General features: G+C 33.8%; 3 protein-coding genes across 7 annotated transcripts; all 3 read right to left on the bottom strand.

The window, feature by feature from the left end:
• Window positions 1–5,237: 5,237 nt before the first annotated feature.
• Window positions 5,238–19,843, bottom strand: LOC130649526 (matrix-remodeling-associated protein 7-like). Of its 4 annotated transcripts, none has more exons than XM_057455816.1 (4): window positions 19,776–19,843; window positions 7,307–7,465; window positions 6,386–6,612; window positions 5,238–6,236 (listed from the first exon to the last, which is right to left on the bottom strand). In XM_057455816.1, the coding sequence occupies exons 2-4, from the start codon at window positions 7,445–7,447 to the stop codon at window positions 6,125–6,127; spliced, it is 480 nt and encodes a 159-aa protein (XP_057311799.1). In that variant the 5' UTR covers window positions 7,448–7,465; window positions 19,776–19,843; the 3' UTR covers window positions 5,238–6,124. The 4 variants fall into 4 exon arrangements, with proteins under 4 accessions (XP_057311799.1, XP_057311800.1, XP_057311801.1 ...); XM_057455817.1 differs by lacking the exon at window positions 19,776–19,843 and adding an exon at window positions 7,612–7,893; XM_057455818.1 differs by lacking the exon at window positions 19,776–19,843 and adding an exon at window positions 7,682–7,700.
• On the bottom strand, window positions 8,426–15,203 carry LOC130649524 (uncharacterized). The gene is made up of 2 exons (XM_057455812.1): window positions 10,318–15,203; window positions 8,426–9,949 (listed from the first exon to the last, which is right to left on the bottom strand). The coding sequence occupies exon 2, from the start codon at window positions 9,937–9,939 to the stop codon at window positions 8,755–8,757; it is 1,185 nt and encodes a 394-aa protein (XP_057311795.1). The 5' UTR covers window positions 9,940–9,949; window positions 10,318–15,203; the 3' UTR covers window positions 8,426–8,754.
• On the bottom strand, window positions 15,361–18,796 carry LOC130649525 (uncharacterized). 2 transcript variants are annotated; one of them, XM_057455814.1, is made up of 2 exons: window positions 17,001–18,796; window positions 15,361–16,860 (listed from the first exon to the last, which is right to left on the bottom strand). In XM_057455814.1, exon 2 carries the CDS (start codon window positions 16,580–16,582, stop codon window positions 15,566–15,568), a length of 1,017 nt encoding a protein of 338 aa, XP_057311797.1. In that variant the 5' UTR covers window positions 16,583–16,860; window positions 17,001–18,796; the 3' UTR covers window positions 15,361–15,565. The 2 variants fall into 2 exon arrangements, with proteins under 2 accessions (XP_057311797.1, XP_057311796.1); XM_057455813.1 differs by having other exon boundaries at window positions 15,361–16,836.
• Window positions 19,844–27,459: the final 7,616 nt, after the last annotated feature.

Raw genomic sequence — 27,459 nt, 5'->3', positions numbered from 1 at the left:
ATTCTGCGATAAGTAGTCCGCTCTGACACGTTCAATAGCTTTGCAATTTCTAACCCATTTTCAAGCAAATTTTCTAATATGTCATTTCTTCGGTTTATCTTTGCCAAATACACAACATCTGACTCTCAATTTCATTATGATACTTCGATCTGCTTGCACAATTGCTGAAATTCTGCTAATCATAGAAGTCCAATGACATCAGGCGTAATTTTCTCCCTCACAAAGGTCCCCTCCAAGTGTTTTATTCTAAGTGAATACAGAAATGTGTCAGTTTGTCCGCCTTGTTATTATATTCTCATTTGTTTATCAAGAATGATACACGGAACCGAAAAACATGTCAGTTTAAAAATTATTTTTTGGAGGAGAGAAACAACTGACAAATCTCCTACCAACCACCACCACCTAGCAAAATGCAACATTGCATTACTTCATGACAACATACAGAATCACTACCAAAGACCAAAAAACACGTCATCTTACGACGTAGAACTGTCAAGTAGCACAAAACACACTCAGAGTCGAACTACTACCACTTAACGATATATCACTACCACTTAACGAAACATAACCACCACATAACGATATATCACCACAACGTAACGATATATCACCAACACGTAACGAATAACGATATATCACCACCACATAACGATATATCACCACCACGTAACGATATATTACCACCACGTAACGAAATATCACCACCACATAACGATATATCACCACCACATTACGATATATCACCACCACATAACGATATATCATCACCACGTAACGAAATATCACCACAACGTAACGATATATCACCACCACGTAACGATATATCACCACAACGTAACGATATATCACCACCACGTAACGAAATATCACCACCACATAACGATATATCACCACCACGTAACGATATATCACCACAACGTAACGATATATCATCACCACGTAACGATATATCCCACCACGTAACGAAATATCACCACCACATAACGATATATCACCACCACATAACAATAAATCAAGCAGCAAGTATGTTCGAAAAAGCCATTTGTCTCTTATTACATGCAGCAAACTCATCTATTACTTCATAAGAGTTCACTGTGATTGACCTGTTGAACATGATAACTGATAGGGTGCTCAACCTTTCCTTCGACATCGAGGTAATATTTGTTGGTAGAGAACCTTGATAGTTTCTCCAAAATATCTCCCCCACATACTGGACGTATATGTTACTTTGGGCCGGAATATCACTCGCAAACAATCGCACGAATTCTTTAAACTTAAAGGGGCTACGGAACGGCTGTTGGTTTTCGACTTTAGTGACTTACACTTAGTGTTTTCAACCAGAATGAGTCTCGCTGAAATATTGCTTTATAATATACTTTTCGAAAATACATATTGAACCAGCGAGCAAAGTGCGCTGGTCTGTTCATTGCGCATAACGCGTTTGCCGGATTTTTAAATGTGCGCAAGATATACGGAATGTGAGCATTTTAACAGGTTCGTAGCCCCTTTAACCTTCCAGTTAGGTTCATCCGCTAATTCCTCCATTCTCCAATCTTTTTCCCAGCGGCTGGCATATCAGAAAGGGAAAAAGAAGCCCTGGGGACGAGATTGTCCATTTTCCTTTCATCGGAAAATATATAATTAGGCATAATACCGAAACTACTTTTTTTTTATATACCATAGGTTACCGGAAGTAGTGTTACGTCGCTTTCTCGTAAAATTGATATACTTAAATTTTCGGAAACAAGGCTACGCGCAACCATTTTAAACAGAATACGACTATTATTAAAGAGATCCAAAAGCACTGTCCACTTAAAATCCCTACTCAAGCTATTACCGCCAAGTTTGACTTTGGGATAGGGGAGGTTGAGTAAACCACGAGGTTTATAAGATGCACTAAATGTAAACACTCTAACTCTGTAGAAATTTTCGGGAACAAACGCATCGGACAACGAACTAAGATGTGCATCAAATGCCTTGATGTTCTGAAAGCTGACGCGTCGCAAAAGCGGCTTGAAAAGCATAGCAGTGGTATAGTGTGTCCTAATTCCAAGAAACTCAAATGTGCTTTTGAATATAGGATTGTCAACAAAGAGAAGGATGTATAACCAATTGCATCGAATGTCTGATCAAAAACGCAGAGAAAGCAAAGCTAGCCCAGCAGAATTATTTTGACTTGGTGTATCGTGGTATACAATACTAGTCTTACTACATATTTGAGTAGAGAGTACCTGCTCAAACGTTTTGTCCACTTCAAAACGTTTTTTGAAATTAACAATGTGTATATAATAAAGGAGCTGTCTCAGGAATGCAATGCCAAGAATATACAGCGCTGTATCAGCGCCCTTAGCAGCTAGATGCTACGTCTTGCCGATCGACTGGAAAGTGTGCAAGACACTGTTAGTCTTTATTTCAACATAGCAAAGGAACAAATTTCGAAGTGGACAACACTGCATATCGAGATTGAGGAAGAAGCCCAAGAGAACTACGACTACGAAGAAAGCGAAATCGAAGACATTCAACACATATCCGAGGAAAGAATACAGATGCTTGAGGATGGGGATGGTGTCAATACATGGCAGGTCAGCAAGGGTCTCAACCAACCGCTCACGGCAACTATCATGGAAAAATCACCCTGCATAAAAACATGAGAGTGATGGTTTTCTACATCTTTATCTGCAATGTTCACAAAGGTGGCCGGGTTTTATCTCCATACTGGAAAAGCAAAAGCACGAAGGCAGTTTCGAGTCTGGTTAATATAAATGTGAAATACAGCGCCTCGATCTCAAACATGGAAAGTTTTACAGCAAAGCGTACCTGTATGCAGCAAGAACCATCGACACACCAGGATCCTACAAAAGGAAGTTCGTCTTCAACCAGATCAAGATCAAATGGCTATGGATGAAAGGAAGTATCTAAGCTATAGATTGTAAAGATGAAATAACTGACAACTTATGTGGCTGCAGATGTTTTGCGATAGAAAAGAGGGTTAACGTAGAACGTGGAACAGAACGACTTTCAAAGAAAGCCCTAAAACTAGCTTGGGAGTACTACTGATGCTGAAACGTAAGGACGTGCACTCTACATCGCTGGTAGATATGGAAGGGTTCATAAAGCACTCCAACCTCAATATCAGAGTCTACGAACCAAAGGCAAACAACGAAAAAGCACCCCAGAAAGTCGTCTTGGTAAGAATCAATACCGACAGGCTTTAGCTGACATCAACCTAGGTATGCCTAATGGTCACTGCTTCTACATAAAAAGGATATGGATGTTTTGCAAGAAGTGCGGTCTGTTATTTACGAAAGCATGCGATTTAACAAGACACAAGAAGAACGAATGTTAGGGCCCCAAGATGACCATCGTCTGTAAAGGAGAGCAGGTAAAACGGATGCTGGGCAAATCATAGAGAGCATTATACGGTGAAAACTACGTTGTCTCGCAATGAATAGAGCGCATTCGATGGAGACAGGAAGGCACAAAACAACTCGTGACAAAGTTATAAAAGAGGCAGACTCTCATCGTTGAAGAAGTCAAGAGATCATGTCCTAAGGTTGAAGACTTTCACGTGCTTTCAGCCAAGACTCAGGAGACATGGAACGAGTTGGTAAGCTAAGTAACGGTGGTCAAACAGTGGCAAGCACGACCTCAACATGATAAGGCGGTACGTTGTAGAGCAAATTGTAAAAGACGAAAGTGAGAGGATTATGGTAGCGAAGAAGACAACAGTACATGTTTATGATGACTTTAAAGTTCAAATTCCTCAATATCTAAAATTTCCTGTAAGTATGTAGATCGTTAAAACTTTGAGTATGTGTTTATGGATACAGATAGTGCTTATTTCGCAATATCTACGAAAGAGCTGCGAGATGTCGTACGTCCTGAGCAGATTGAAGAGTACGCACAGACACACAGAACTGGCTCGTGACAGGCAGTATTCGCAAGGAACAAGAGGTCTGTTTAAACCGGAATTTAGAGGGTATCGAATGATTCTTCTGACAGTGAAATATTGCTTCGTGGAAGATGGCACTAAATTCTTGTGCAAAGGTATGTCGAAGCAAAATGCTATGAACTGGGAGATATATAAAACAACGATGAAAGGAAGCCTAAACACAGGGGAAAGTTAAGGAGGAAAGTTAAGAGAGTTAAGGAGTGTGTTTCTGAAACAAACATGGAAGTATGCCTAAGCATTTTCATAACTCTACGTCACGCATTGCTCTTCCTCTGCTTTCTACGCTACCGGAATGTTATAAGAAAGATGTCTTCACTCGTAAAAATTTTGAGGTGGTAGACACTCCACTAAAGTCACGGTCTTGCTAAATAGGAGGCCTTGCTAAAAGGCAAAGGACTCCTCTTGCCAATAAAATGTACAAAGGAAAGCGATAAAAAAACGTATGCAGAGTTTATTCAACGGGATCTGATGGCTCAAGCTCTCCTTTTACATGCCAACTCTATGTATGCAAATGCCGTAGGAAGTGTTGTTTAATTGGATAGCGCGGAAGCTTTGATACAAGATATCGAGAAACACACGATCATCAGAGACTCTATGAGAGATCTAGGAATACTTGTGTGCTGCGCAGTCGGTAAATTCCTGGCGCCTCTGCTGGTTGCTGCCTATACGCTCATTCACCATACTCAGTTTGAGGAATCAAGACCCAAAGGAAGTAGATGAAGAAAAAGATGGGGAATTGTCTATCAAAATTACTTAAAGGCTTTCCTGTGAAATATGATAAAAAAAGGTTCACAGACGTGTGCGGTCATGGTCTGGATACTACTCCAAAGATCAACCTGACCTCACCTGAAGCTTGATTTTCGCTTACGTGTACGAGTTGCGGTAAAGTATAGAGAAGATGGGATGGATGAGCAGGAGTATGAATTTATGAGGGTCTACCTTCATAATGTAAACGAGGGACAGTACACAAGGCGAAGAACAGCGGGTCATTACAAAGCAGCACTGATGTTGCGCACTGATGAAGAAGAGTAGTGCACTGCACTGTCAACAACACGATCTTTGGTTATAATGTCGATGAGTTTTGCAACCCATCGTTTTGTTGTTTTTCTTTAAAGAAAGTGATTCTAGTATTTCTCCTGTACATAAATTACATAATTTTTGCAAAGGACATTGCAAGAAAAGGAGGGAAAGAGTCAGCTATATAACAAAAAAAACATACATCGAGTACTTGCCGCCATTTTGAATTCCGTGCACTACATAACCCGCGAAAAAAAATTAGTTGAACTAGACACAACTTTCATTATTCATTTCAAAGATTTTTATCATCAAATTCGTATCTGAACAAAAATAAAAATTTAAACAACAACAACAATAATTAACGAAACTAGTCGTTAGCCCGTGGAAAATCCACGGGTTCGCCTGCCCTATTTAAATCGCATTGCCTGCTTCTCGTTATTGCGCAGCTAAGCTACCATTTTGCGTGACAGACAGACAGCCAGACGTATACGGGTATTATAAAGTTGCAAATTCATTTTTGTTCCTAAATGGAAATTGGTCAGAAAAACTTCCACAAAAAGTTTCGAAACTTGTGCCATCTGGTCTGTAAATTTAACATGAGTAAACCTAAAAAGACACAGGATATAGGGTACCCCAGTTTTTTTTTCACTACACCTTTTTTTAATGTACGTCAATTTGGACACTTTTTGATTTTTGTTTTTCGTCAATAAAACACACCAAATAATCAAACGTTTTAAAGGAAATTTAACTTGTATAAGTTGTCATTTATAACACTTAAATAATTTTAAAAATTAATTTTCTACAACATATTTTTATATATATATATACATATAACAAATTTTTGAGTAGTTAAGAAGTTAATAAATAACCTGGAAAAAAGCCTATTAAAAAAAAATCTGTCTTCCTTTCGAATTGGAAAATCATTTTTTAATTCTTGTTTCACATCTTCATTTCACTACAAAATAAAAAATCTTTCAGGAAAACGAAAAGACAATTCCTTAATGCATGCATATTCGGCCCGTTTAGATTTAGAGAGATTTTTACGTGACTAATAAAAAGTGCGAAATTTCCTGTGCAATGAAAAGAAAAAAGTTCCAAACAACAGAAATTTTACGGGGTAGTTGTTCAAAATCACTCAGGTTGTGACGTGATTGCTCAACCATATAAAGTCATTTGATCTTGCAGGTCACCAATGGAAGTTTCTCCAAATTTCTCTTTCTCTCGATTCATTAAAGCGTAAATCTGCGCTAACTGCTGCCGCTTCGCCCTGAAACGAAAAATGTCGTCAAATGAGAATCGAATCTTTTATGGAGAACTTCTCGAACTCTCTCGAAAATTCCTCGAATTTACTCGAATACTCGCATTTTTTTAAGAAAACCAAAATATAGAGAAAAAATTAGTCAACATGAATCTTACTCTTCTTCTTTGTGTTTCTCGATGTCGGAAAGGTTGGTTTTGTACGACTGCGTCCTCAGCTGTTGTACATACTGCTTCACCGCAGATGGATCCTTTGTGTCCAGATCGTCAACTTTCTTCATCATATTCACATCTTGCGCGTCAAGTAAAAGATCTTGCATTTCTGCCTCCGACTGGATGTTACTCTCCATCGTAGGTGATTGTAGTACTTTATCACTCCCCTTTCCCTGGTACATACCAACAAAATTAAATATTAGCGATTAAAGATAGATCAATGAATTGGTTTTCGACGAAACGACTACATAACACATCCGATAATTTCCACACGCGAAGGATCGGATAATTTGAAAAGTTTTATAAAGGACCACGAAATATTTTCGAAAAGCGGATAATTCAAATAACGATGTTCGAATTAATGGATGCATATACCAATTTTCCGGTGTATACATAAGTCGATCCGAGTAGATCTTGCTCGATAATAAAAAACGCAGATAAGCCTAAGCATATTCAAATTACATTTTACACATTGTACACTCCTTCGAATTTTGGGATTAACGACAATCGGTCCAACGTGTTTTAACTGTTTCGTGAGAATAAACAACACATTATGAGTTAATGTCAGATATTTTACCAGAAACCTGATGTATACCTGATGTATTGCACTTTTACATTTATAACTTCTGCTAACAATTTACGACACATCGATGTCGGGTAAAAAATGGCTAAAATCATAATTGAAAGTCTTTTTATTTTTTCTTATCGCAGATTAACTCTTCTTATCACAGATTAACTCCTCTTATCACAGATTAACTCCTCTTATCACAGATTAACTCGGTAAAAATGACAAAATTTAAGAAAATTAGTTTAATTTTTTTAAAAATAACATAACCGACAATAAAAATCGACCCTTAAGAAATATACCTCGAGACGATCTTCGTTCTGTTGACTGTTTCCCGTCTTTACGATATAAATGAGCGAAAAGAATGCCACCACACATGACATCATAAGAGGAATAACAAAATCTGCTCTTGAGATGACTTCAAGAAGATCAGTAAGTTCCATCTTCTTTCACGACAAAATCTAGACAAAACATACATCATTAAATCCCGACGACTATTTGCCGTCGTTAATAATACAAAATCTAGACAAAACATACATCGTTAAATCCCGACGACTATTTGCCGTCGCTAAAAATAAGGTAACGACAAAATCTAGACAAAACATACATCGTTGAATCCCGACGACTATTTGCCGTCGCTAAAAATAAGGTAACGACAAAATCTAAACAAAACAAACATCATTAAATCCCCTCAGTTTTAAACAAATAATTATTTCGTGAATGAATTGAATTGCTTGTTGTGGTGTGATGTTTATATGCGATCTACGAAAGCGCGTGTTCATTGTTTCAAACGCGAATTAAAACATTACGTCACGCAAACAGTACGTCACAAGGAGAGTCGTCTTTATGTCTAAAATAAAGAATTTCAATTTTTTTCGTATGCAGACATTTCACACATATACTACCACTGTTAAAAAACTTGTTTTGGACCATAAATAAATTTTTGAAAACTTTATTAGCATAAACTGATCATTTTGTTTATAAGAAAGAATTTTAAAAAAGGGTAAAAAAAATGTATGGGTCCACCCCCCCCCACCCCCCCCCCCCCCCCTCTAAAAATTCCACGTCGACACAAAGTAAATAATAAATGTATTGAACTTATTATTTCGTGTAACCGTAACACAACTTTAATTCACGCGTACAGGCGTATGATTTAACATTTTTAGAGATATATCTTCTCCGTAAAAACTGTTTGGATTCACACGATTGGGTCTTTGATAAAAAAACGCATATCAAACAAGCAGAACGCGAACACCTAAAACTGGGGTGTTGAAATTCTTCCTAACACAACGTCAACAGGAAGTATAAAAATCTTAAATTGAAACCTTTAGCAAGTCAACAAACGTCACACACTACTTAACACTTGACATATTGTAAGAAAAACAAATAAACACATATTGGACAGATTGCAAAAACATACATTGAGAATAGTTAAGAAAAATATATATCTTCAAAATAACTATTTTTACAAAGTACAAAATTTCGCATGTCACGTGAAACTGATCTAAGCCAATCTTTATCCTCTCCGAAAATGCAGCCGCCGTCGTGCGCTGTTACGACCTGCTACTAATAATTCATGTCAAATCCTTTAAAAAAACGTCTAGCGTCTGCGATAAGCTGTTGTTACTACAAGTAGTCGTATACATATCACTATATGTAGTCGTGGTTGACAATTGTGGTTTTTGACGATAAAATTTGCTTTCCTTCAAACTGTAACGTCATCGTGCTATGATGAACAACAGTAGCAGCGTCATACACGTGTTACAGAAGCCGCACTGTCAGATGCGTAGAACGTTTCGTCGGAATCTACTTCAACATCAGTATAACATACGGAACCACTTTTTCCTTTACTCGCGCGAAACGATTTCTCGTGCTCGTGATAGAGAACGATGTTATCCATCTCGTAACGATATTTGTTCCTTCTTTTCATAGAGTCACTATTCAAGAATGGCCTACTGGATAACCCCTTGTCTTCATCAGCCGTTGGGATGCGGCGTTGGTGGAGAGAGGACTCTCCTGCATCGGTTTCATCTGCAGTGTTACTTAGTTCTGGTTTAACGGATATGGTGGGCGTTTCCGCATCGTCCTTCCTCGTTTCTGGATTGCCATCATTGAAATTGATGCTTGCTCGCTGATGGCAGCCGCAAAACTTACGAAGTAGTTCGTAGTATCGATTGTACAAGTAGAATGCGACAAGTATAGCGATCGCTTCAAAAACCAGCACAAGCGCTGTTATGATCTTCGCTTTCTGATGTAAACAATCTTGGTCACTCTTTGTTGCACCACTGACTGGACCAGTCGAATTGTTGACGCACAGACAGCTGTTTCCATCTAAATACATACCCAACCGCTCACATTTTCTACGTCGATTTGGTTTACACATGCAGCCGCAGTAGTCTCTATTGAAGACCTTTTTTGACTCGCATTTGTAATTATGTTCAGTGTGTGGACAAACACAGTCGCAAGATAAGGAATCCCACGTAAATGGCGACACGCAATCGCTTGGCGGCGATTTTTGGTGACACCGACATTGACAGGCCGACTTGTCATAGGTCTGATAGTCGCTACAAGAGGTTGCATCCAACGCGCACACTTCGTGGCAACTTGTGTGATTCACCAGTATATGATTCTGCCAATTACCGTCTCTTAAACGCATAACAGAAATAGTGACTTTTGATGTCGTCTTGGCAACACATTTTATGTTGGGTCTATGCATCGCATCGTTTTTACCATGACAACGAAACAAGTCGACGACGCGTGGATCAAATTGATGGTTGGCGTCAACTTGGACGTAATAAGGATACGTATTACAGTATACATTGGGCAGGTTGTGAACACTACCGACGCTTTGAGCATGACTAACGTTCAGTACAATCACTAGTGCTCCAAAACTAAACAAAGGTGAGGCGTTAAAGTTTTTTTTCACTTTGAGCATGATTTAATTTCTAAAAGGAATTAAAACAACGTTACACAGTCACATGACAAACTGTTTAAAGTGACAGTAAACAGACAAAGGAAGAGATCACAAAAAATAAACAAACAAACCAAGAGAAAAACAAACAGAAACAAACAAACAAACAAACAAACCAACGAGTAAATACCGTATTTCCTTTAATAAGCGCCGCCCTCTTATTAGCGCTGCCCTCCAATAAGCGCCGCACCTGAAGTTTAAAGTTCGTAGTAAGCGCCGCCCTCTAATTAACGCCACACTTGATTATTTAAATTTTATTCTTTCCTTATCAACAAAATCATCTACATTAAAGCATGGAACGAATTGCAAAAACAACTAACTATTAAATCTTTCAAAACTTACGCCCTCAACTTAGAGATCGATGGCAGCGAAGACATATTGATTCATTGCTTTAAAAACGCTTGTCCGAACGAAGACGCCAGGTTAAAGGAAGCTTTGCAAAAAATTTCCGACGAGGATTCACAAGATAACCACTTTGAACAGATTTCTGATTCAGATGTGGAAGATGAGTGCGAGCCATTCCATTTGATCGATGAGAATCATGATGGCGAAAGCGACGATGATCTTGATGTCTGATCTGGTCTGATTCATTCCATGGATTTTTATTTCAGAAATAAAAACGTAAAACGAATTGAATACTTACACCCTAAACCTTCAAAAACCAAAAATCTCAAACTTTGAGATAAGCGCCGCCTTATAATAAGCGCGGCATATAAAATCATAAAAATTTATTTGGCGCCACGGCGCTAATTTGAGGAATTACGGTATCCGAAAACTGTCAAAAAAATAAACAAGCAACCAATCAACCAATATCAATCACAGAGTTCGACTTTCTATTTTTGAAATCCTGACTCTCCTGACATTTTTATTTAAAAAATAATTACCAGTGAATAAAAACACTTTAACTACTGTACAAGATGTTTACTATGGCGTGCCCAACATGTAAAATTCTTAAAAATGCACACACGAAAACTAAAACTCAACTGAAAATATTCACACAAACGAGTGAAAATCATTCGAAAGTGTATGTATAAAAATATACTCAATAAAAAAGTCAGTTAGTTACAGCTATTAATAAAAAATAAAGAACTATTATCTATATTATAATGCCCGTATACGTCTGTCCGTCCGTCCGTCCGTCTGTCTGTCTGTCACGCAAAATGGTAGCTTAGCTGCGCAGGTAGCGAGACGCACGCAATGCGGTATAAAAAGGACGGGCGAACCTGTGGATTTTTCCACGGGCTAACGACTAGTTTTAATAAATTATTAACAATATGATTGATTTGGTATGTAAAAAAAAGGTTAGGTTAAAAGTAAAAAGGAGAGATTTTGACTACACCCTAAAATAACTGACTCATGGTTTTCTTTCTTTCTTAGAATACATAAGAAAGATGTGATTTAATTAATTTCACACTGTTTGAGTTAATTCATTGAAGTGTCAGCTACCTAAAACATCAGTTTCATTAGAGACGTCATTGCAAACAAGCAACAAAATTGGACACAAATAAAACTTGCATTCAAACCATACTTTCCTACAAGTATAACGATTCAAAGATTTTAAGGCTACTATGAATTTAGGGACAAACAAAACATGTACTGAATCTCACTTACTAAATCTCACTCACTGAATCTCACTTACGGGATATTTTTTTAAAAAAACAAACAACAACAACAGAATATACAAAAAATATGTACTGAATCTCAATGAAAACAGTAACACAGTAACAACGTAACATGCAACTCGTTTGTTGCAGGAACAGTTTGTGGTTGACACAACCAATAGCTTTGCCAACAACTTGTTTAGAACAGTTAGTGGGAAGCGTCAAAAATGAGAAAATTACAGGAGTGAAAGCACAATGATACTGAAATCAAGACAACTGCTAAATATAATGATCCCTAAATAAATACGTAAATTCTTGTTTCAATTCTTGTTTTATAGGATAGGGCATGTCAAAAATCCTAATCTAAAAACTAGAGCACGTTAAAGCAATGTTAAATCTATCCTAGATGAAATTACAAATTTATGGGTGCAGGATATCAAACACTGTAAGGCGTTAAAATTAAGTGGAAATAGATCAAATTTTTAAAATTCACAGTTATCAGGCAGACATCAGAAATAAGAAACGCATGTTGTGATGCAGATTACACTGAAGTAAGTGAGTGAGTAAGTAAGGGGAAGTTTTAATGTCCTTGGGGATTCCATCCTAATGGCTGGCTCTTCCTCCCCTTCGACTGTAACTATGTTACATTACCGCTAGATATACGTACAGCATTGCTCTAACTGGCTTGCCTGCCACACAAGCTGGTTAGCGGTCAGTAGATGGCATCAAATGAAACATAAAACCTTATGATTACAAGCCGAATGCGCTACCACTACACCATCTCTGAAGTAAATAAAATTGTCAAAAATGGGATTTAAAAAGTCACTAATTTCCACTTATACTAAACGTCTGAACCCTCCAATGCATGCATGAATGAAGATAACAACAGAAACATTTTCTCAAACAAGCATAAAACAATTTATGACAGCTTTTGACTCTTGAGTTTTTTAAGTTTGACATACATAAACAACACAAAATTTTGGCTGCGGCTTAATGGGAAAGTTCCTCTTTCGAAAATCTTAACCATTTCTACCGGGAATATTCACATAAACAAAATGAAACATGTATCGAAAAATAAAATAACTGCTGAATCAAGCTCAACACAGCACAGTCTCCTTTTTTTAGAATAACTCTACCACACTTTTACACACAATAAGAATCAATAGTGGTCATTAGTCACACATGACTAAACATGATTACTATAACGACATTGCAGTTGTTAATTCAAAACACAAGACAGGATTAACCTTCGTTATTTATAAACTACAGGAAAACACAGAATATAAAACCCGCCACATATATATATATATAAATGTATTAAACTACCAGCTTGGTAAATCCGCACGAAGTCAATTAAAATAATCAGATTTGACAACACAAAACAAATCATCAAATATAACAAGGGAAATGTGTATCTAACACTTTCAAAAAGGATAAATAAGCAAAGTGAAAACCAGTTTGCATCTTGGTAGCGGTGTAGTTCGCTACAAAATGAATGTCTAATTTTTAAAATGCAACCCGTTTCTTTTCCGACGACGTTTTTAACCTCCACTTCAATATTTCTTTGTTATTGTTTTTCGTTGTGCCTACATCGATTTTCAAAGATGCTAGAAAATTCAAATCAATTCTAGAATATTTCAAATCTAACAAAGGAAAACGGGAGACAGGAGACATTTTAAAAGAAGAAAAAAATTAATGAAATACAATATAATATAACAGAACAAAAAATTATGGCAATTAAAATCGTTACAAATAATAAATAAGCACACGAAAATATTAAATATTCGTACACCACAGTAGATAAATTAAACTCTTCCCTGTCTCATCACACCAACCATCCTTATTACAAAACAAAAATCAAAGCTTCAAGAATAATATTACTACAGTCTTGTTAACAGCTAAATTTTTTAAATAATAAAATGTCAACAAACGTGGATGAAACACTCTTCTTTAACTATATATTGTTAATGAACTGTCATCATTTCTTTGATCATCACCCTCCATCACAGAGGTTGCCACAGAAAGAGACACGATGTCATTATCAAAACAGGATTATCATGTCTTGACCTCCTCATATTTCTTAATCTTATGAATGCTTGTTACGTTGTTTGCAAACAAACTTTTTTTCTTCTCATAAAGACAAATCAACTGATTATTATTTTTAAAAACATAATTAAAAAACACTCACGTTTCCCAGCGTAGTTTTAAATACGCGTATGAAATTAAATTGACATTTTTGAAGCTTAGCAAAATCATATCTTGCAGACAAGAACCTTAGAAAGTTAAAGAACACGTAAAAAATAAAGTAAAAATAAATTCTATCATACACCACGCATGTATCTACAAATTGAATTAAAAATATCCTAAAGATGTTTCTTACTTTCGTTTCTAGTAAATCGTCATAATTAGTTTCTACCATTTTCCTAACTTCATAAAATTACACCATAAATAAAATATAAAACAAATTTATAACTTTCGCGAACAAACCACGATTAAGAAGAGAGGCTGGATTCAGAAGTAGTTTAAACAGAGCTGAGGTTAATAAAAAAAACTGCTCCGCCTTTAGAAAAATTAAAATAAGTAGCTTGAAGTTTGTTCAAAATATTTGGGACCACAGGTCTCCCATGATAAAAAATACCCAGCCTTATTTAATAGTTTTGTTTTGACTTGTTGTTTTTTCTCTATTTCTTCATTTTCCATGCTTGCATGTATTACATTCACATTTTGTCACGCAGGCCCTCAAATGCATATCTCTCACTTGGGCACATACTTATTTTTTATTCAACAATTTGTCACCTAATTTCCTAAACCTCTTCAGGTTGGGGGAGGTCAAAAATGCTCAAACCCAGGCTTTCTAGCCTTGACTTCTGATTGATTTGCAGGACTTTCGTAAAACTGCGGTAGCTGATTTATAACCTAAATGGCGTGAAATTATGAAAAAAATAGTAGATAACTAAAAATGCACTTTGTTGCAAAGCAATATAAAAAACTTATTTTTACTTTGTTTTCTATAACAATGGATACAATTCGGGTTATATCCTTATTTTCTTATAAAACCCGTTTAACTGTAAGCATATAATATTACGATATAAGGGCATAAAATATTCACGCAATAATGGAAGATGCCGTCTTGTGCATTTTTACTTATAATTTAGTTTTGCAACGTTTTAAAAGTTTTAAAAGTTTATATTATAGAAGAGAAGATTTTTATTTTTTTATTCCGGTTTGACGCAGAGCTCCTTAATAAATCTAATTTTGGCGGTTCCTATAGCTACTTATAGCTTGAAAACAAGTCTTACAGTCTGAAAAAAAAATCGACATAATTTATGTATTTAAAGCTTTTCTAAAAGTCCATACTGCAAGGAACACAACGTCGGAATTTTTCGAATTTTTGATGACCGCAGCACTATATGCACCAAACATGAAAAAGAGGCTGCCATAGGCATAACACCTGCCAAGTATATTTGGAAATAAACATCATTATTAATTCACAAGTCACAGGGGTGGGGCATTTTGAATAAGACTAGGTGATGAATAGTTTGAATAGGGTTCACTAATAATGACCATGACTCTTCTTGCATTTATTGACTCCCCCTACATAAACCTTTACTAGGGCGTGTCCTCTGTACAGTTTCATCCTTCATACCTTTAGACATTGAACAATTAATTACTAAAGATATATAGCTTCCACATTGCTCTAATTTTGTTTACCTGATAAGTTCATTTGGCGAATTAAATGGATAATCCAATGCAATGTAGGTGTGTCTCAAAAACACAAAAACAGTTTTCACACTTAATTTCATTTATTATTATTAGAGGTCCAATTTATTTAATATTTTTAAGTTAGTTACAATTTTGAGTAAAAATATTAAATAGGAAATATCTATATATATAAATAGCATTTATTACATCGCTTATTACACAACAGTACATTCTAAAAAAAAGCATATATACAAAAAAAATAAAAAATCAAGATAACATGAGGGATGTTATTCCACGTCAATGCTAACATTGTAACCTGTGGGATGCGACTGATTGTCGTCACAGTTACTAACGTTCTCCTCAACACAGAAAGAGTATTTATCATCAGGCACCAAACCTTCGTTATCATTTTCTTTACGAGTTATATCTTCTTCTTTTACTTCAACAGATATCGAATTAAACTCGCTTAATTTACAAGTGTTTTTATTTGGCGCATCAAAATTTCTGTATTGGCTGTTATTATGCTGTAAATTACTATTTTTAGCCTGTTTTCTGGGCAAGTATTGCCTCTTGTAGCAATATGAATATAAAAAGAAATAAGCGACAACAAAAGCTAGAGCTTCCATGATCATTACTACAGCCAAAACGCCTCCTTTGACATCACCTTCACATGTCCCTTTTGCCGCTCCTGTCACCACATTGGGAGCAACACATGTGCATGAATTTTGATCAATCAACATTTTTCTTTCTGTACATTGAATACGGATTTTTATATTACATGTGCAACCGCAGGTGTCTTTGGTGAACACTTTCCCTTTTTCACATTTTAAGCTCGTATGTGGACATACGCAGTTGCATTTTGTGTGATCCCATGTCAAAGGATGCACACATGGATTTGTTTGAGGTGGGTTATTGTATTTACATAAACAATCACAGTCATTTGGTTGAAACGTTTGATACTGAGTACAGGAAGAATTATCAATTATGCATCTTTCGTTGCAAGCTGTATGATTCTGCAGCGTGACAAAGTTAAAACGATTACCCGAATCAACTGTAAGTATAGAAATATTAGAGATTCCGTCTTTTGTTGGCAAGCAACGTTTATTGTGTGGCTTCCAGCCACCAACATTGACACCATTACATCGATTTAGTTTCACGTAATAAGGTGTGTAGCGATGATACTTTGGATCGGTTGCTACGAAATCTACATAAGAGTTGCAATCAACATTAGGTAGATTTTGAACATCTAATGTTATACAACAGTTAACAATGCTAAGACATATAAGCAGCTTTAGTGTTGTCATTTCTTCTAACTATCTTTGTGACCTTTCCTTCTGAATAAATACAACTAATGACAAAGTGATATTTGCTTTTATTTATACCACGAGTTGCAAGGATTAATGACACTTTTCATACATCGAAACTGTCCAATTCTTTAAAAACCACATACAACAAGTCTTGTTTCCGTTACACAAGACATCATCTTCGAAATAATAATAACTACAGATTAGTTCGTGTGTTGCATCATTATCAACAGAAAAGAATTTCAACGACTCTTCTGCAGCACCATATAAAGAAAAACCTGAATACATTTTACGCATAATAATTTACCGATCAATTGAACAAAGAACTTAATAATTTATCATTAATTCAATAAAGAGCTGAAAAAACAAGGCTAGTATGTTTTTCTCAAATATTGATAATACTTCTATTAGTACTCACATTGACGTTACTATATCAACCACAAAACCACGTCATTCCATCTCTTATGACGTCTGCAGAGATTTCTTCATAATTTCTCACGAATACCACGTCACTTTATTATACATTTAATCTCATCAAACAATAATCTTTTAGGGTTTTTGTTGTAATTATAAACACAACGGAATATCACATCAGACACATAATTTGAATCATATTTTTTTCTTCTGCTAATTATCACAATGAATTAAAACAAACATTAATGATGACAAGAGGAAATAGAAACTTTGCAAGTGCGAGAAAATAAATAAAAAGGCGCTGACACTATCTGAAGCTTAAATAAAAAGATAAAGAAAAAAAATTCCCATGTTTTCTTAGAACTTCTTAAAAACTATGATGAAATCCTTAGGAATATTTTACATAGTCATAGATTATTTAGGGAAAACCCAGGAACGTAGGACTAAAAAACATCAACAACTAATCACCATTAAAATGACTGTTTACGATGGTGCAGGGAAGCACAAAACCTCTTTTTAGAAGGGAAAAAATGGACAACATCAAGTATGTAGTAATCTGACAAGCATATAACAGGGTGTTTAGCCAGCTTTTATTTTTGTGTCTGTTGGATAGACTATCCCATTGAAAATACTGGTTGACTTTTTCAATCAGGCTTTTTTTTCAAATGAATTGCGAACTTTTCTGTTATCTAGCTGCTGTATTCGTTTCTCAAAACCTACTTGACAAAGTGAGCTAAAAATTCAATTATTGCATTATAAATTTTCAATTTTTAATTGCTCAAAACACAAACAATGAAATGATTGGAATTGAATGATTTGAAATATTTGGTTAAAATTAGTGTTGGGAGAGCATTTGGGCATTACCATTTTTGTCATCCTCCAGAAACTCTCGTTAGAATCCCCAATTGGGACCTAACACCCCTAATTGTAAATTTCTATCTAACACCATCCAATTCATCATCACAATCATTCTCAGCTTAACATCCGCTCTCCAAGAAAGCACGGAAGTGGTACATTTATGACCTTCTTACAATTTGATCTAGACTGTGTTAGTTCTAAATTAATATCAACAATATCCAACAGGGAGATTCCTAAACATTATAGAAGCTGGCACTGCACATAATATTTCATCAAACATGTACGGGACACAATATTCTTAATGGTAATGTTAGGATTTAACTGTTAGATTGATCACATTAAAAAGTATTTTAGGGGTGTTGGGCCATTCTGTGTTTAATAACATTTGTATTTTTTTTATTTTTTATTCAAAGAAAAAACACAATAGGCAATATAATGATGTCTTTGGTAGAAAACAGCACATGTGACATGTTTAAGAATTTGGTTACAATTAAAAAAAATAAAACAATTCTAAGGAAAATACAACATTTTATGAACCCTATCATTTGTTATGACATCATGATAAAGTTTATGCTTTTCTAAGAATGGAATACATAATTAACTTCATTAAAGAAATTTTAATTTACTTTCTAAAGTAGAACACACACGTTAACATGCACGTGGAAGAATAAAAAAGATAGAGATAGGAGTTTTATTTGTTAAATACTTAGAAAAAGAAAGAATAATAAATTATACATGAGTAAAAGAGTAAAAGTAATACAACCTATATTTATTTGCAATTGTAACAGCAGTGTCGTAAATATTATGAAGTGATTACTAAACATAGAATTAACACTGACTTCACTTAACTCTTCCTAGAAGCATAAAACCATGTGATTTATATATATAGCAAGGTAAGGGAAGAGTTTGTTATAATTACTCTGAAACGCATTTCTTAATCAAAAGTGATACTATTTTTAAAAATAAAAAGTCTCATGCTTTTTGGCGGTGAAAACTGCATTTTAAAACTCGGTCGGGAAGTTAGTTTACTATACCGGACGGGTTTAGGATTTACTGAAAATGTCTGGTCAAAAATGATTTTCTGTAAGAAAGAAAAGCACACTACTCTTGCATAGAAAACTCAAATATTTTATAGAAAACACAACATACTTTTTACTATGTTTTTCCATTTTTCCAATACTTAACAAATTTAAATTAACAGTTTTCGCTCAAAACATATTTTCAGCTTTTCTGTCATCCCTGTAAATGACATGCTATAAAAGAACTTGATGTTTGTTTTTATATCTACTGTATGTCCAATTATTGTTGCAGTGGAGGACAATAGTCAATGGCATTTCTGAGAATGTCTTGGATACAAAACAGAAACAACACACAACAAAAACAACGAAATACTATATTACTTTACATCTTTTATCATCATTTGTTCGGTGTTCGTACAGCAGAAAGCCCTGGCTGCAATCTCCTTTTTTTGGTTACTTGGCAATTACCCAGGATAACCTTTACAGTTCCTGTGCATTCATGATAACAAGAATGCTGTAGAGGTTATCTCAAATCAATTTAAAGCTTCCATTTATGCTGCAAAAAGTTCTTAAGAAAACTGGAAAATAAGCCGGGAAGCTCGCATCCGCTTAATTGAATAAGAACAAAACTGTTGGCTGTTAAACACTTCAAATCCTGCTTTTATGATCAGTGTTGAGCAGAAAGGATAAATTTCCATAGCAACAGTTCCTACAGTATTTAGTGAAGGTTTAAAACGATGTACTATGCCACCAGCCTGTATACATGGTATTTTGGCAAAAGAAAGACCTTGCAATGAGAAATATTAGACAGATTGAACAACAGGAATTTTTGTAGCAGTATTTCCTTAATTTAACCAAATAACAAATTAATAAAATACAAGCAAGAAAAAACTATAACTTACTTGCACTGTCTTGTGTTTTATGTCACGGTTTAACACTTCTAATTACAGATTTTTTTATATACCTGCAATATAAAAACAAGTATCAAAACAAATTTAAATGGCTAAAACGAAATATTTAATTGTCAAAGGAAGCCATCACAATTATCAGTTCCTAACTAAATTTATTATAGGGATTTGTAAACTGTTGATAGTTTGGCAATGCCAAAATTTTCCAATCTGTCAATGTTTATGTTTTAATGCACATTACACAAAAAACACAAAGACAAAAAGACCTTTTGCTTTCAGTTATCCCAATAGCGATCAAATTACTTAAGCCTCGTATTGTTGAAAAAGCATATAATTGTGTGGATAGTGAATTTTGACAGAGGTAAGTCAACATTGCTGGATTGTGTATTAAAACAAACCACACAAGTACAAAGCTTTAACTGCCTAAATATTTAGAACACAGGTTGCAAATTCTGTGTAGTGTGTATACGAGTACATGTTTTTTGCCGTTTGTAAGAACGTCTTAAAAATGTTTGAAGATTTTAGGTGTGTACTTTCAAGGAAGCTTTTAAGCAAGTGCTTACACAAAAGTGTAGCACTTGCTTCATAACCTCTTTACAAAGGTAAAAAAAAAAATGCGGAAGTGATGCTTGTATTATTCAAAAGAAATTTAATAAATATTTGAGGAATGTAATAACACAGGGTACTTTCAGGGTAAAAAACAATGATTTGCTAACGCAAAGGCAAGCAAAAAAAAGTAATTTTTCAAAATTTTTATTATAATAACAACTAAATACACAAGCTATACTAAGAAAATAATACATAACAAAATTATATTTTCATTAGAAAACAAAAAGCATAAAAATAATCAATTTACAAATATATATGACGTTTAAACCCTTGGGATCACAGATCTCACATAGATTTACAAAGACAATGACATAAATAAAGTTACACAAAAGTTTAATTCAAATTGGACCTTTGTTTAATAATTCAGTTACGCACATCAAAAGTCAAATAAGATTTAGTTCATTTAATGTGAGTCAAAAGAACTTTAACTCATGCCAGATTTCGAGTTTGTTTCTTTACAATAGAAATGTTTGGAAACTTTTCATCACAGCTTTCTTTGATGTCATTAAAGAAAAATGTTAAGGCAAAATGTTATTGCCTGCCGATTTTGTATTTGAGTGCCTACGAGAATTGAAAGGCTGTCAGAGTTAGATCAAATACACATTTTTTATAAGCTTCCCTGTTTGGGGGGTCAGGCCTCGTGTTGCTAAGGGTGGAGGACGTTAAAAGTGTTCAAATTGATGAAAGGCCTGTATAAATTGCTAAGCAAGTTATTCAATTTTTGGCCTAAACCTTCGACAGCCGGGTGGCTTATAATAAAAAATGTGTACTGAATATTAAAATACATTGAATTAATCTATTTTTTTAAATAACTACTACAGACAATAGACATGGCTGATTACAATAAGAAAAAAAGCAACTCAAGTTTATTTAGAATAGTCTAATAAAACTGATTTTCCAATTACTTGCAGAAGGTAAGATAAGTATTGAGACTGAAAATTTTTAAAAATAAGTTAATGTATTAGAAAAATATGTATTAAATATGCTACATTTTGTTTAACATACTAATCTGTAAAAAAAAATCACTTGTGTCGAATCCATGCAAACTGAAACAACCTTATCAAAAAGTGTCCCAGCTCTATTGAGACTCTCTACATAAGTCACAAAAAAATTCAAACAATAATAACACAAAGGATTACAAATGGTTGTGTCTTACTTTTCATTTGATTATTGTGTTGTTGGACGAGGGCTGATCTTGGACCAAAAGCATACAAATTATTCATACTATGATAATGTTCCAGCTATAAACATTAATTGTTCCAAAACTATATATCTATTTGCCGTCAAGACCCATTGCCTTCCTCACAAATACTTCACCAAACATATCAGAATTTAACAAAACTTCTATGACAAAACATATTGATGTTGCACTTGCAGAAAAAAGGTTTATTTCTTAGGAGAAAAAAAGAGGTAAAAAATCATTGCTCACTATGCCTGATTATTAAAGTTTAGTTAAGCACTAGATGCTCATGGCATTTATTGTCTGAAATGATTTTTCAAACAACTAAGTAAACTTGAGACACACCAAACAGCAATTGCATTAAAATACAACAATAAGATCATAATTTCATCACCCAGATTGCTAAGTTCTTGCACTTCCCTCATTGCCAAAGATAAGGTTTCCTTTAATCTCAACAGGGGTTTAATGGCTAATAAATAATATCAAGGACATAACATGTACGTTTTAGGTGAACAAGTTCTCTGTACATACATACGGTTGTCGTCACTGTCGTCAAACTTGTGTCACACACCCGTCTCCTGAAACTTCAACCATATAGTCACAATAATCTGGCGAGTGTAAGTGATTATCACTATTATTACTAAAACATGGATCACCATCCATTTCATTATTATATGTGTACCACTCTTCGTCATCATTAAAGGGTGACTTTTCATTATCTGAAACATGTATAGGCTTGTTTAAAATATCCTCTTTTGACTGTTTACAATCTCCATTTGAAAGAAACATTTTTTTATCATCTTTGTCACTATTAAAATCTTCTTCTTCTACTTCAACAGATATTGTGTTAAACTCATTCGGTTTCCGAGTGTATTCATTTGGAACATTTCCATTACTGTATGGACTGGTGTTATATAGTGAATTATTATTTTTAGCATGTTTCTTCCGCAAGTATTGCCTCTTATAGCAATATGAATATAAAAAGAAATAAGCGACAACAAAAGCTAGAGCTTCCATGATCATTACTACAGCCAAAACGCCTCCTTTGACATCACCTTCACATGTCCCTTTTGCCGCTCCTGTCACTACATTGGGAGCAACACATGTGCACGAATCCTCATTGATTAACATTTCTCTTTTAGTGCACCGTATACGAATTTTCAACTTACATGTACAACCACATGTGTCTGTTGTAAATTCTTTTCTTTTTTCGCACTTCATTGTTGTGCGTGGACACACACAGCCACATTTTGTGTGATCCCAGGTAAAAGGAAGCCCACATGGATCTGGTTGTGGTGGGTTTGTATATTTACATAAGCAATCGCAGCCTGTTGGTTGAAATGTTTGATATGGAGTACAGGAAGAACTATCAATTACGCATTTCTCCTTGCAAGCTGTATGATTCTGCAGTGTGATAGGGTTATAACCTCCAGCCGAATCAAAGGCAACTATTGAAATATTAGAGATACCGTCTTTTGTTGGCAAGCAACGTTTATTGTGTGGTTTCCCACCACCAATATTGGCACCATTACATCGATTTAATTTTACATAATAAGGTGTGTAGCGATGATACTTTGGATCGGTTGCTACAAAATCTACATAAGAGTTGCAATCAACATTGGGCAGATATTGAACAGCTAATGTTGAGTGAAACAAACAATTTGCGATGCTAAAATATATAAATAGCTTCAACATTGTCATGGTTTCTATCATTTTTAAAATCTTGTTTTTTACTTTTGATCAATGCCTATAAATAGATAAACAGGGTAAGAAAAAGAAAAAGAATTATAATCAATGTATATAGTATTTGTATGCAGTAAAAGACATAAAATCAGGTGGAATGAAAATGTCATTTTAGCCACAAGTCTTGTTATAAAAAGGTTGGTTAGAGGCGGAGTGAAAATCATTTCTGTGTTGATTCCTTTTTGGTCAAAATAACCAAAATGAAATTCATTTCACCTTCTATTATTTATGCTCACACAAAATTCAACAAGCTATAGGTTGTTGCAATGTTTAAAAAGCTATTGACCTTTGCGTAAAAGTTATAAAAAATCCATGTGAAAACTATAAAATCTTAGTGTATACAGTTAAAAATCTTATTTCATTCCCAGTAGAGGCTATCAAATAAGAGAAATATTCTAAGTGTCACAATATACATGGTTTTTGTTGCACATGATGGGATGTGATTACAAAACATAGAAAACTTCAAATCAAAGGGAACAATCAAAATGAAAAGTTGTATTCCCAAATCTAAATTTCTTCCCAAAAATGAATATTTGGATTTTTAAATTTCAAACTGCTATAAAATTTCGGCACACATCTAAACCCATGTTTTAAAATCTCTTAAATATTTCCAAAATTTCACAAAAAAACTACTCCTTTACACAACCTTAACAAACATCTGTATTTCCACTAGTACTTAAAACCCTAAAAAATATCTAAGCTATATCTCTAACTGAAACCAATGTTCACTAATTCTTTAACAATTTCTTGTAAGTATACAACCACTTATAGACTATACTTTAAAAACATATTGAATGAATTTTCAAATTAACTGATTTCAGTGACAACCAATTAAACAGGATGTCACAACATAAATTTGATTAATTTTTTTCTTCAACAAACTTTAAAGGATCAGTATAAACAACAATGGATTTTTCGTTGTCATTTATTATAACAACATAGATTAACATTATTATGAGTCAAAAGAAAAACATGAAAGCTAAAGTACCGATGTGATAAAAAATGTTTCCTCTTTATAAAAGCCATAACACTTGTACAGTTTCGCAGACTCAAAAAAAAAATCATTTTTCCCTCCAAAAGACTCTTCAATTGTCAATATGGTGAGAACATTTTTCAGTATGTTTCCATTATATTCAGGCCACATAAAATCTCATTTAAATTTGTTTAAAAAAAGTGATGCATCAAAAAGGAGTTTGTATAATATGGAAGTGTACATATACAAGTGAGAAGTTTTGAAAGAAATCACAAGATATTGCACAAAATTTGCAAGCCTCTTTATGTTATCACATGCTCCTAGTATTTTATCTCATTGATTAATATGAGAGCTTTTAAAAAGTCATCCCCAATATTTTCAGTCTTAAGAAGATGGCCATCAATTTTTAGTTTGATATAAATGGCCATAATTGGTCAGGTGATCCAAACAAAAAGTCTGATCTCCTGACTTAGTCGAAAAAAGAACTACACACATGAACTGTGACTACCTCAGCTCTTCGTTGTTGGTAATCAGGACTTAAAGCAAATCCAGTCATTTAATTCTTATTAATGTGTACTTGAACATCAATAGAGATGACAAGGAAGAAAAGTCAATGGACAAATTACCTCAATAGTTTTACATTAACCGCAACATACAATAACTATTTCTTGGTCCCTGCACCATGAAGTTTAAAACCAAAATGCAATGTAATCTTTTGTTTTTAACTTGTTGCCTATGCTAATAATTTTGAGTATTTAGAGTTGATTATGACTTGTTCAAAGGCAGTTGCTTATAGAAAAGATGTTTATCTAAATAAAAGTGAGACCTTTTCATATGCACAAGATTTTCAATACATAAGGGCAAGAATTAATGGACTGATTAGAAAGGCTGAGATTTAATATTACAAAACTTGTATACAAAAAAACACAAATAGTTTGCATCATAGAAGTTTTTATGCAATTTCTTTTCTTTACTTTTAATTAAGTAGGAAAAAGTTTAAATACCTTATTACAAATTATATAATCACATTATAGGCTAATTTTGCTGATAAAAAGAGATGTTCTTAATGGATACAGTAAATTTAATAGTTATGTAAATAGTTATGTTATGAATCAAGATTTTAAGAAAAATTTAAACACTATTTCATTTTAAAACTGTTTAAATGGAATCTTAGAAGTTTAAATATCAATATACACACATATGCATATTGTTCTAAAATTATCAGAAGGTGATAAAAACTTTATATTATTGGATAATATTTGATATATAATATTATTTGACATTTGATGAAGTAAAAAAAAATATTAAACAAGTACACACAAAACATAGTAAACAAAAAGTAAAAAGATTTGAGAATACAACAAAAAAATTGGGTTAAAATATGGATGTTTTCTTTCCTTTTCCATGAGAGTCGTTCAGTAGATAATTGTAGGTTGCATGACAACAAAAATAATAAATAATAAATAATAAAACAAAAAATTAAAGAAAATAAATGAAATAAAATTTTATAAGAGAAAGTATATGCAGTCCTTCAGTTTGCATCAAACACAAAAGTCAATAATGTTTGAGCATTTATTTTAAGATTTTGAACCAGAACACACGTTAATGATTTACATTTTTTACCACAAATATTTTAAATATGTTATCATGGAAGCTTGTGGTTTTTCTAACCACTCTATTTTAAATTAAATAAAAATTGATTAACAATTTCCCGAATTTATCTTGCTACATTTTATTGCATGTTCTACTACATGCTTCATTTTCATCCTACAATAACACTTGATATCTTGATTTATGAATAATAGATAAATTAAATATATAATCTGGTGTTTGATTAAAAAATAAAAAAGCTGTGGTTTTATGACATGGTGGCCCGCACGCATCTTACTTAAAGAAATATATAGAAACTGTTGCAGTCTGGTCTGGCGTAAAGGTTCGCTTCACATTATATAAATCTTTTAAAATGCACGCAATGCAGTATAAAAAGGATGGGCGAACCTGTGGAACTTTCCACGGGCCACTGAACAGTATCATATTATATATATATATATATATATACAGTGGAATCTCTTTATCTCGAACTAAAGTCTCGATCCCTTTGTGGTCCGCCTAAGGTATTTCCTTTCTTTATCTCGAACTTTGGCTATCCCAAACAAACTTTTTGGTCCCTTGCAAGTTCGAAACAGAGAGATTCCACTGTATAACCAGAAAATGATTGATCTAAGTTACCAAAAAAAAAAAAAAAGGATCAATAAACAATAACTAAAAATATAATATGCCGATAGTTTTGTGTATAGTATAGAGATGGATCAAGAAGGGGAGATAAAATAGTTAAATATAGCCCAAATATTCAAATATATTTAAATAAAAAAGTTTAGTCACCAATTCTGTGATCTTTAAACAACTAGCTGTTTTTTTTTACTGAAATTTTTTAATAAACAAAACAGGTTTTGACCATGTTATCATGTATATTATAAAGAGTATTTATTGTCAAACATGAGTTTAGTTCACCGGTGACATTGTCGAATTTACAGCTTTGGTGAAAATTTTTATAATAAATAAAAAACTTTAAAACCTTTTGTTATATTTTGACTTGTTAGTAATGTGATTGTAGAAATACAAATCCTATCATGGCACAGTACCAGTATTGTTTTTACTTCATTCACTGGACACACCAAAATGTTAAGGATCGTCTCAAAATGTTTGTATGTTTTTTTCGTCTAATTATACAAACGCTACGACATACTCCATTTCATTAAACGAATGTCATACAAAGTGCTTCATTCAAATTAAAAAATATAAACGAAGTTTATATGAACTTTTTTAATACATGATAAAAACTTAAATAAAGTTTTTTTATCATACAAAAGGAAATGATAAGAACTTTGAACGAAGTAAATTGCTATACGATTGTGAAACCAACTTCAAGAGTACCAGCGTAATTGCGCATAATTATTTTAATATTTAATATTTTAATACGAAACAGAAACAAAAGAATTAAACAAAATTTTTTTGAAATACGAAATGAAATGATACAAACTTTAACCTAAATAAATTGCTATACAAACTTAAAACAAACTTTAAAAGCGTATTCATAGGTTCAATCTACACAATCTACGCGATCTCTTAACTTCTATGATGCCATTTTAAATGATCTATGGCGATCTTTTCGC

This window comes from Hydractinia symbiolongicarpus, chromosome 7 (assembly GCF_029227915.1).
Source record: "Hydractinia symbiolongicarpus strain clone_291-10 chromosome 7, HSymV2.1, whole genome shotgun sequence".
Classification (NCBI taxonomy): Eukaryota; Metazoa; Cnidaria; class Hydrozoa; order Anthoathecata; family Hydractiniidae; genus Hydractinia; species Hydractinia symbiolongicarpus.
The sequence above is the reverse complement of the archived record's forward strand: the minus strand, read 5'-3'. Positions and strand labels throughout refer to the sequence as shown.

Bases quoted from the DNA above. Each gene is read 5' to 3' on its own strand.
- LOC130649525 (XM_057455814.1), bottom strand. From the start codon at position 16,582: ATGACAACACTAAAGCTGCTTATATGTCTTAGCATTGTTAACTGTTGT.
- LOC130649526 (XM_057455816.1), bottom strand. From the start codon at position 7,447: ATGGAACTTACTGATCTTCTTGAAGTCATCTCAAGAGCAGATTTTGTT. The intron at 6,613-7,306 runs GTATATTTCTTA...GGTATGTACCAG, and splicing joins AGAACGAAGATCGTCTCGAG to GGAAAGGGGAGTGATAAAGT. The intron at 6,237-6,385 runs GTAAGATTCATG...TTTTCGTTTCAG, and splicing joins GAGAAACACAAAGAAGAAGA to GGCGAAGCGGCAGCAGTTAG.
- LOC130649524 (XM_057455812.1), bottom strand. From the start codon at position 9,939: ATGCTCAAAGTGAAAAAAAACTTTAACGCCTCACCTTTGTTTAGTTTT.